The sequence below is a fragment of the Abramis brama genome (assembly GCF_963993115.1).
Source record: "Abramis brama genome assembly, chromosome: 6".
NCBI classification, from domain to species: domain Eukaryota; kingdom Metazoa; phylum Chordata; class Actinopteri; order Cypriniformes; family Leuciscidae; genus Abramis; species Abramis brama.
The window spans coordinates 20006563-20017837 of NC_139968.1; the positions used below are offsets into that span (position 1 = coordinate 20006563).

Here is an 11275-nt window from a genome sequence, read left to right on the forward strand (position 1 = left end):
TCCTTGGTGTGAAAATGCCTTTGAAATAGTTTTAACAGTAGTTTTCGTTTATCTGCTACTACCTCAAACAAAACTCATATGAATATCTTTTAAAGTTTTGAAGTCATATTTGTCACAACTTGGTTATTTCTTAGAAGCGTTGTTGCTTGGTAACTTGTAAACAGATGGACTAGTAAAGTCCTGCACACGCTTGTGAATCTGTGCTCACGGTTATTTATTTATTCTATTTTATTTTATTTACTTGTGATAAATGGCGGGCATCAGCAGTATTTTCTGCCATTTTCATTACAAAGCCTTATTTTAAAACGTTGCCTAACACTCCATAAATTTAGCTGTTTTATGCAAATGAGCAGTCTGCACAGTTCCAGAATTTTCTATCAGGCTGATATCGGGCAGCCTAGGGTCCTGAAACAGCCATTTCAACTTGTTTACTTATTGAACAGAGGAGGTCAGTGAGAAGATGCAAAAGATTATAAAGCTGATCGGACCTAAATATGTCTCAATTGCCAGAACGTGGTATGTTCATCCTTGATTTATTGAAGAGTCAAGTAGATGTTAACTTAAGAGTCGAGCAGCTCCTCTGCCATTTAGCATCCACTGTAATAATTCTGGAATAGCATAGTAACTATTCATTTATTAGTAATAATTTCTTTTTGAAATACTTTGTTTCTGTCCTTGCAATCCAGGGTTCCCACGCTGGTCAGGTGGGGTACAGTTGGTGGAGTGGCTGTTGTCTATTTCACAGACTGGCGACTGATTCTGGATTATGTTCCCTATATTAGAGGGAAATTCAAGAGGGATGATGATGACTAGTTGTCCAACTCCTTATCATGGATCTGCAGAAAACGGCTGTGTATTCCCACTGGAAACAAATAGCTTATGCGTTGATCCGCCAGTAGGCGGCGCTGGTGATGCGACGTACAACCAGAAAGACTCAAGAAGATTGGCACTTTAAGATTTAATTTCATACACAGATACGTTTGAATAATGTTTTACTGTGCCTTGTTGGGTTAAATTGGATGTTTACGTGACTGCAGACAACTAGCATGTCTTGCTTGCTTTCTGTCTGTACAGGACTGATACTTGGGAATGGGAGATGATTGTTTCAAGGCTTGACACATCACTCAGTTTGAATATGCACATAAAATATGTTGTATTTACTTAGTGTTATTTTGTCACTTTTGTGAATAAATTCTTTCTCTATGCATGCGTCATAAATGTTTTGACTATACCCAGATGGCACAGGTACATCTCTAAGATGTCTGCTAAAGAGCACATAGTCTGGAAAACGTTGTGTACAAACATCAGATAAACGTCTTAGAAAAAAAAATATTTTACATTAATTCTAAATCGTAAACATTTTAACACTCATGTGTTGCTCATTCATTTTCAATAACCCCAAATATTTAGAGTGATTTTTTAGGTTACTTCTCATCTATGTTTATGCTGTGTTTTGGGGGATATGAAGTACCTATTTACCGCAAAATTCCTCATATACACCATTAGCATGCATATCAAATTTCATTTTTATGAAAACACTTCAGTGATGATTGATTCAATATGAGTTGTTTCTGGATATTGATCTAGGTGTTAGGGGCAGAATTCTGCCAGCTGCTAGTTAGAGAAAAATCTGTAGGAAATACAGTTTTAGAAACAAAAGTGTAATTACCAAATACTTCCAGCCAAGACCCATAGAGATCTATTCATTTTATTCTTTACATTTTATTATATATTCTGGATGTGGCTAACAGCTGTGTGATGCATATTTTGTGAGTATATATATATATATATATATATATATATATATATATTAAATCAGTGTTTTTGTCATATTTTAGATTTTTTTGTTGTTTGAGGTCTTTTGAAGTGTCCTTTTTTTGCAATAATTCCACATAAGTTGCCACTAAAAGACTAATTTACAATCAAGACTTGATTGTAATCACATATTATTTATTACAATGATCCAAATGTATCAACTTTAGAATAAGAAATACATTTTAGAAAAGTAAATAACACCAACAAAAAAATCAGCAATATGAACAGGAGTGAAGTGAACACGTGTGTGTGTGTGTGTGTGTGTGTGTGTGTGTGTGTGTGTGTGTGTGTGTGTGTGTGTGTGTGTGTGTGAGAGAGAGATAGAATTAATTTATGTGTAAAAAAAATATATCATATTTATGCAGGATTTGTAAATTTGTTTGAAAAATAAAAACCCAACACCCAGAGTATGACTTTATATCTATATATAGATAGATAGATAGATAGATAGATAGATAGATAGATAGATAGATAGATAGATAGATAGATAGATAGATAGATAGATAGATTTTTAACTAAGGAAAAGTCATCATACTGACTCCAAACACCATGTCTATTTAACATCAGACAGGAAACATGACATATGGCATATGAGCAAAAACAACCCATTCATTTAAGACTTAGGAGAAGGCCTTTTTCTTTCTTTTTTTTCTTTGCTTTCTTGTCCCATACAAAATGTTACCATGGTAACCATAGTTTCCGCCAAAAAAAGCCCCTTAAGACTTCTCCTGAAATCCTCAAAAGAAAAGCCCCGCAGAACCTGCACACGTATTCATTTCCAGCACAATCCCACAGGATTTTCGTGATCATTTTTGTGGGGGATTTCCTGTAGGACTTTTAAAATCCAGGACTCGTTTCGCGCAGTAAACCTAGGCTACTGTACAACCGGGAATTTTAGAGAACAAGTGGTGAACGACTGCAAATAATTCGAATATAGAATCTTACACGGTTTGAAGAACAACCGAATTTTTAAAATATGTTTTACAGTATGGCCAAGTGGTAAACTGCTGTGGTATTTTTGTACTCGACAAACAAAAAGCTGATTCACAGCAGATACACAATGCAAAGTGGAGACCTGCATAAGTAGAATGAGTATGCACATATTTCATCAAACACAACAAAATATTAACTTGAAAACAAAACAGTGCATTGTTTTGTCATATGTGGTTTATGGTTAGCTACCCGACTGCCGCAGGGCTTTGTCTCGTTAAGTCAACCCTAATCGGGCATAATGTCTTTCATTTGTCTCATTGAAGGGGGAGGGGAGTGAAAGTATAGAGGAAGAGAGGGGGATTTAACATTCACAAAAAAGGCGACACCAACAGAGAATGCGCGATGGAGAAAAATGAGTAAGTATAACCGATTTAATATCGAAACCGTATAAAATTGCGACCCGCATATCTGCATTTATCGTCATGCTGTTTTACGAACAAAGCGATCGCTTTTGTTCATTTGAATAGATCAGTCTGGGCTACTAGTTTGCGCAGTCCTTTCAAGCGGCGACGATTTTAAAGAAAGAAAACGCGTTTAGGCTAGCATATGATAAAACTATGTAATAGGGCAACAAAGCGACCTGTATGGATGTGTGCACATATAAAATTAAGTATTTGTCTTAAATTGGAAATGGCAGGTCTTGCTAATAAAGTGTTTATTGACGTTGTTTTAACGGACCAGGTGCAGCATCTTTTTTCGTCTCGCGATTGTCATTTTAGCGAACGATGTTCGAAAGACGCGTCGTTTTTTACCAACCCGCTAGTATTTCATTAAGTCACTTGACAAAAAATGTTTGCCAAAATGTCTCTGGTTTACTGGCAATGCATTGTTTACATTCACAATTGATCGACTTGATCGCAAAATTCTCATATCTGATACTGTAATATAACGAAGAGATGCCTGAATTGCAGCAATGTCTACAACGAAAATACGCATATTATTCTGCGAGGGCCAGTACAGCAAATATGTAATCTGTATGATGCATACTTCATAAGTATATAGCCTAATTTCCAAGCGGAGGAATCCTTCATTGAACAGAAGATTCCAAAGTGATGAGGCTACGATACGGCGCAACGTTTTGCTAAATGACAAAGCAACATTATTGAACACTGTATTACTGTAGACTGGTCGTCGTTTGTAGGTATCTTTTATTAAAAAAACATGTTAGATAATCATCATGTCAGAGGAAGCAGACTCTGTGGACATCATAGAGTGTAGAAAGTGGGAGTGCTCGGATTGAGGAGGGAAAGCCATGTGTGTTATGTTAGGGACTGAGTACAGAGGGGGGATTGTCATGTAAAAGTAGGCCCAGCTGTGGAGAGGATTTTGGGTGCTTTATTTCAGGAGGGGGTGGGGGTGCATGTCAATTGAGCATTTGTATTGCATCCAAATTGAAATGGCTGTTTTTTTTTCTCCCACAATTCAGTTAGCCCTGTTCAAAACAACAAAAAGTTATATTACAAGTTGGTTAGCCAGAGTGCACTAAATGTGTTTATGAATGAATACACATTACAGAAGTTGTGTCCCAAATGACGCACTGTATACTATGTTCTCAACCGTGTAGTGTATGAATTTTATAAGGTTGTCATCCAGTTTTGATAGCCCCAGTCCGATAGCCCTTCTCGCAAGAAAGCTGCGACAGTTGAGTGCGTGAAGTGTCCAACATTCTACATTTAGTTTCTTTTGGTTAATTAAGTGCATCATCCAGGCATTTGAAGTACACACTGTAATTTTCAGTGTGTGAACACACTACTCGTCTCGCACTATTAATACAACAAAACAGCATATATTCTTGTTTCCTTTGAAACAAGTGAAAGAAACAATTAACCCATTGAGTCAGACATCCTATAACTAGTGTTGGCAAGATTCATTTTAACAAAGTTGTTTCACTGACATTTGAAATAAGTTTCATTGATTCACCTTCATTTGAGAAATTGGTTGCACTTTATTTTACAGTGTGTGTACGTAGAGTGTACCTAAGAAAGTACTGGGTAATATGGGTTAAGGTTTGGTTTAGGGATAGGTTCAGGGTTAGTACCTTGTTATTACCCAGTTATTGTAATAACTATAATAAGTACATAGTATGTACATGGGGAACAGGACTGTAAAAATAAAGTGCTACCGAGAAGTTTTACGTGTTTGTTTGCATTCCAGTTTGATGCTGTCACTCTAAATAACACTTTAATTGTTTTTTTGTTTGTTTTTTACCACATTTATTAACTGGATTGAAGAAATGTGTGAAATTTGCATTGTGTATGATTCACCCACCTAACAAAGTTGGTTCTGGTAGAACCATTCAGAAGAACCAGTTATAAAGAATGATTCATTTGGATCGCCATTCCATTGGTTTGAACTGTGAAACTGTGTTTCATAGTCTGAATAAACAAATTTTCCAAGGATTCCTAATCAACGACATGTCACAAATAGACATGACTGTTCTTTTTTTAGCAGAGGTGAGGAAGAGGAGGAAGAACAGAGGCGAGAGAGGGGGGAGGCAGGTCGTTTGTATAGTTTGTGGTATTGTATTATTTAATCAATTAAAAAACCATCTATGTTGTTACATGTTTGCACGACCTTGACAAGCTTAAGAGCCATGGACTCAAATCCCCCCAAAAATGTGTCCATATTTGTGCATGAACTTGAAACAAGCACGAAATCTTCATGGAATCATCATACAGAATATTCAATGAACTCATTTTTGCATCACACCTGTGTCAACTAACTTCTACTACCGAATCTTGTTTTAAAGGGCTGTGCAAGGGTTTGTTTCAGATGCAGAAGTGCAACTGTTCAAGTGAAGAATGTTAAATGCACACTGAGATCTAGACAAACAGTATTACTATTATCTCAAACTATGCGAAACGAATGTGAACATTTGGCCGAGTAGATTGACAAGGACAGCTTACAGAGTTTAAAAGGAAGTCATTTAGGGCAAGTGTTTGAAAACTCTAGACACAGTACAGACTGTATTCACACTTCATTTGTAAGAAAGTTAATTGAGTTTAAATGTTCTATAGACCTTAATCAGGGTAGCGCCATATTTAATATTTGACAGGAATGAAAACAAGGCTGTGAGAGATAGAAATACAGTGCATTCAGTGGATTTTTACCTTTCCGGAAAAACTTTTCAGTAAACAAAACCGTTTTGAAAGTTGAAAATGATGTGATCTAGGACCTTTATACAGTGCCTGCCTTTGTAACAAACACTGTTCGAAATCGCGTACTGTCTGAGTAGGTACTAAATTTGAATTTACTTCCAGACTGTTAAAAACATACGCTCTATATAGTATGAATATGGGTAGTATGAATGAAATTCGGACGCACTACATCCGCCATGTTCTTACTGTCATGTGACCTACCAGTATCAGTTGCGTTGCTTCACTTCCATTCATAAATGCTCTCCCGTGGCCTCATGGGATACTAAAGTGTCCATCGTATGCACACTTCAGAATCTCGCCAGAAGTAGTAGGTCATCCGGAAACTTTTCGCCTAGTGTTTTTCGAATACTATGTATTGGGACATACTACTTTTTTGGCGTAATGTTTTGCGCAGTGTGTACGTTTATCCCTCACAGCCTCGTTTTCATCTGCGTTAAATTCAATATGGCGTCTAACATCTATAAGCACGAATAGATCAATAATTTTAGAGCAAATATACACCATTTTTTAAATATTATTTTACTGTATTATACTGTATATTTTTTAAATACAATTCATTTGAATTATTTTAGATTTGTTTTATATGTGTATAAATTAGGGTGTTTGCATTACAATTTTGAACTTCTTCCTATCAGTTCAAATGTGTTTTAAGCATTAAAATCGCATTTTGAATGTGATTTTAATTGCCATCATGATAGTCAATGTTAAGAAACAAAAAGAGTTCTTCACAGTATTCATGATCTAATAACATTGTCATTTTGTCATCACAGGCTTGGGGTATTTCAAAATGTGTTCCAAGTTAGGCATTGCATGTCATTGTTTGTGTATATTGTGTGTTAATATCCGTTTGCAACTACCGTCACCATAACTCATTCTCTTTCCAAATATGCATCCATACGGTTTATCAAATCTCTGAGATGTGTCCTATTTTGCTCCCCCTCCCCAGCCCCACTGGGAAGAAGTTCCGGAGCAAGCCTCAATTGGCTCGTTACCTTGGCAACTCCATGGATCTCAGCTCCTTTGATTTCCGCACGGGCAAGATGCTCATGAGCAAACTGAACAAGAACAGACAGAGACCCCGGTATGACAACAATAGCCAGACTAAGGTGAGAGGACTTACATCAACTGGGGGCTCAATAAATTCATAAATGAGCAAACATTTTCATATTCATAAAAACATATTCATTATTCTAGATTTATAGCTGCAGAGTGATATAGGCTGAGAAATGATCTCTGCATGGCTGGTGACCCTTTAAAACCAATTTCAAGCCAGTTTTACTAGTCAAGCTGGACTATCTGCAACAATAACCAGAAACAGATCAGCAATTCCCAGTTTTTCATCAGGGTAATCAAGAATGTTCCGTCTTTGATAGGGCAAACCCGACCTGAATACATCCCTCCCAGTACGACAGACAGCCTCCATCTTCAAACAGCCCGTCACAAAAGTTACCAACCACCCCAGCAATAAGGTTAAGACAGACCCACAGAAGGCCATTGACCAGCCCAGACAGGTAATACGAATCAAGGGGCCGTTTACACGACAACGTTTTCAACTAAAAACTGTTAATTTAGCCGTTCATTTAGACGACGTTTTGGGGGCCTGAAAACGCAAACTTTGGAAAACTTTATTGTTTGAAATTTATTGTCTTTGAAATTTGTGAAAACGGTGACATCATGCACAGGTGTATGATGTTCAGTCTATAAACACGTAGTGTTTCTTTACAAAGTGACATCGCCAACTACTGGCCTGGCATGAATAATCGTTTTCGTGGCTCCGTGTGAACGGGGATCATTTTGATAACGTTGTTGTCTGTACGTGAAAAACGCAAAGGAAAACTGTTTTTAGTACATCATTGTCGTGTAAACGTGCCCTAAATCCTCAGGTTTTATTCACCACTATTAGTAGTTTGTCATAGTGGCACAATGCTAATATCATTTTCATTGACAGCTTTTTTGGGAGAAGAAGTTGGGTGGCCTCAATGCCTTTGACATAGCAGAGGAGCTGGTGAAAACCATGGATCTCCCCAAAGGCTTACAAGGTACGTCTGGGCGAGATGAAGAACGTAATCCAAGTTTATTTTAAGCAAGAATAAATAAAATTCAGTATGACATTAGTCAAACTGTTATAACTGTAAAGCTGCTTTGAAGCAGTCTGTATTGTATAAAGTGCTACATAAATAAAGGTGACTTGACTTGAAATTATTCAATGATGCAAACAGAGTTCATTTCGTAAAGCAGCTCTAAAAAGAAACTAGTGTCATTGTTCAGCTGAAGTCAGTTCAGTGTTGATTCAGTTCCGTTGTAAAGATCATCAATTGTTAAATTACCTAATTTAATCTATAAAGCAGTTCTGCAGAAAACAGTGATGTCATCGTCCAGCTCAGTTCAGTTCTCATACAACAGCGTCAGTGCAGTCAAATCAATAATATTATTGAATATTAAGTGTCCCGAACTAAGCAAGCCAGAGGCGACAGTGGCAAGGAACCTAAACTCCATCAGGTGACAGAATGGAGAAACCAGGCGCAGTTCTCCTCTGGCCAACGTATGAACATGGTGTGATTATGATTCAGGCTGCATCACAAGTCAGAAATCAGATTGTGGATCGGTAGCATACATATATTTCATTCAGTTCCTTTTGCTTGAAGATCGGATTCATCACGCCGGTATGGAGCCGAAACTGGTCATAGGGTCTGTGCAGTGGACTTGTCTGGTTCTTGTGGTCTCTGCTGAGGATCTGTGTTGATGGCTGTCTTGTCGACAAGGTCTTCACAGGGGATTGTCTAGTAGACGGGGTCTCCGCTGAGATTCAGGGCCGTTGTGGTCGTCTTAGGGTGCAGGTTCACCATCTGATCTGGATACGGACCGGATACGGCTGACTACGGTAACCTCTGGATAAACAGAGACTAATATTAGCATGGATGCCATTCTTCTTACGATGTAAAAAGTACATCGGGTGTTAAGAGAAGTGTTCCCGGTTCCGGTTGACCTATTTTATGCAGCCTAACAATACTTTAACAGATTATAGAATGAAATTATAGAAATTGATAATGTGTTATGTGTCTGCCAGGTTAGAGAGACGTGTTTTTAGTCTAGATTTAAACTGACAGAGTGTGTCTGCTTCCCAAACAAGGCTAGGAAGGCTGTTCCAGAGTTTGGGTGCTAAATAGGAAAAGGATCTACCGCCTGCAGTTCATTTTGATATTCTAGGTATTATTTATTATCAACTGGCCAGAATTCTGAGATCGCAATAGACGTGAAGGATTATCTATGAATATGTGTTAAGAGCTCGCTCGAGGAGCTAAACCATTTAGTGCTATGCAAGTAATTAGCAAGGTTTTTAAATGTATGATATGTTTAATCGGGAGCCAATGCAGTGTTGACAGAACCGGGCTAATATGGTCATACTTCCTGGTTCTAGTAAGAACTCGAGCTGCTGCATTTTGGACCAGCTGGAGTTTGTTTATTAAGCGTGCAGGGCAACCACCCAGTAGAGCATTACAATAATCTAGCCTTGAGGTCATGAACGCATGAACTAACATTTCTGCATTTGTCACTGAGATATATTTTTAAGATGGAAGAATGCGTTTTTACATGCTAGAAATGTGGCTTTCAAATGAAAGAATGGTATGAAAGAGCACACCCAGATTCCTAACTGACGACTTGACAGAGCAGCCACCAAGTGTTAGACAGTGCTCTAGGTTATGATGTGCGGATGTTTTTGGTCAAATAATTAAAACCTGTTTTTTTCAGAATAAAGTAGTCAAATAGAGGTTTTAATCAATAGATGCTACTACAATGAATTAATTCTATAATATTTCATACGTCACTGAAGGTGTAGGCCCTGGATGCACAGATAAGACCCTGTTGTCAGCGATTGCCAGTGCCCTTCACACCAGTGCGGCTCCCATCACGGGCCAGCTGTCCGCCGCTGTGGAGAAGAACCCGGGGGTCTGGCTCAACACGGCTCAGCCTCTCTGTAAGGCCTTCATCGTCACAGATGAGGATATCAGGTATTTCAGCTTTTTGAATGATGCACAGCATCATATTTCATATTATAAATGTATGTGTGGGATATTGATGTAAGTAATGTTTTGGTCACAGAAAGCAAGAGGAGCTGGTGTACAGCGTTCGGAAGCGACTGGAAGAGGCTCTGATGGCCGACATGTTGGCCCAAGTGGAGGAAACATCTAGTGAGGGAGACTCACTCAAACAGGAGGGAAATTGTAATGAAGACAAACAGGAAGTATAGCAAAGGTAGTTGAGAAAAAAACGACAGTTGCGTATTTCCGCTCGTTTCCTGAAGGAAATAGTCACATAAACTGAAATCTCCCTCTATAAGCTAGCATTGTTTTTTCACAGGTTATTCAAATGTGTCTGAAATACCTGCACATGAATTTCCCAACACTGATCAACACACCACGTTATCATCTCCCAGCTTCGCTGAATATCCATGTTCGCCCACCAGTTGGGATCTCACAGAGACTGTTGGCTCGGTTTTATTGTTATAATGTTTTAATATTCTGAATGTTTTCTGAAAGAACAAAATGTTGGAAAAAACTGCCTTCTGCATTAAATGTTGTAAGGTTTTTTTGTTTTTGTTTTTAGGGGGTATTTGGATTTGATTTGGATACAACAAATCAAGTGGGTGCTAAACTTTATCACAGCTGACCTAAACTGACCTTTTGATTATTCTCTGTGACTAAAAATGTTTAAATCTCTCTCTAAAAGAGAAAATATTGACTTTGCTCCCTGTTAGTATTGTTTGAACAATATTCCTAATTTCAAGTTGAAAATCAGTATTATGCAGTTCAAATTCAGTTTTGATGTGTTTTTCTCAATACCAAATGTTTTATCAGGGACAAGGCTTTGATAAACATTAATAAGTTACAAAGTTTGAAGGTATGGTTTGGTTTTCGACTGGTTCTGGTGCTTGTTAAAACTGCCTGATTTTTTTCTTTATAAGCTGTTCATACTTGACACTGAATAACATTTCCACAGTCAGAACCTGGAATTGAAATGTGAATGGTGATTCATAAAATGTGACACGTGATTTATACTTAGTGATGTGTAAACATCCTGTGAAAAGCAACTTAACGAAACATTTTGCTGGGTGAAAAGTATGTTTTTATAAAAAAATGTTTTGTTCATTGCCCACATCATCACAATGATGTCCATGTTCTCTTCTACAGTTCCTAAAATAAAATGTTCCTGTGTTGAATATCTTTATTGCTTCTTTCTGAAATGATGTGACAGGTGTTGTTGATACACTTTCTTTATGTTCAACCTATTTGTTGCTGTTACCGCTAATG

The 11275-nt window shown here is 37.7% G+C and overlaps 1 protein-coding gene and 1 long non-coding RNA gene across 6 annotated transcripts; both read left to right on the forward strand.

Annotated features, from left to right (window-relative positions):
- Nucleotides 1-110: 110 nt before the first annotated feature.
- On the forward strand, nt 111-1205 carry LOC311085434. The gene is made up of 2 exons (XR_014606826.1): nt 111-516; nt 687-1205. It is a non-coding gene; the product is annotated as an uncharacterized lncRNA (long non-coding RNA).
- A 1840-nt stretch (nt 1206-3045) lies between these two features.
- On the forward strand, nt 3046-11188 carry mbd3b (methyl-CpG binding domain protein 3b). 5 transcript variants are annotated; one of them, XM_084116916.1, is made up of 8 exons: nt 3046-3164; nt 5257-5325; nt 6913-7072; nt 7340-7477; nt 7915-8005; nt 9799-9976; nt 10068-10220; nt 10326-11188. In XM_084116916.1, exons 1-7 carry the CDS (start codon nt 3151-3153, stop codon nt 10213-10215), a joined length of 798 nt encoding a protein of 265 aa, XP_083973042.1. In that variant the 5' UTR covers nt 3046-3150; the 3' UTR covers nt 10216-10220; nt 10326-11188. The 5 variants fall into 5 exon arrangements, with proteins under 5 accessions (XP_083973042.1, XP_083973041.1, XP_083973044.1 ...); XM_084116915.1 differs by having other exon boundaries at nt 10068-11188; XM_084116919.1 differs by lacking the exon at nt 5257-5325 and having other exon boundaries at nt 3051-3164.
- The last annotated feature ends 87 nt before the right edge of the window (nt 11189-11275 follow it).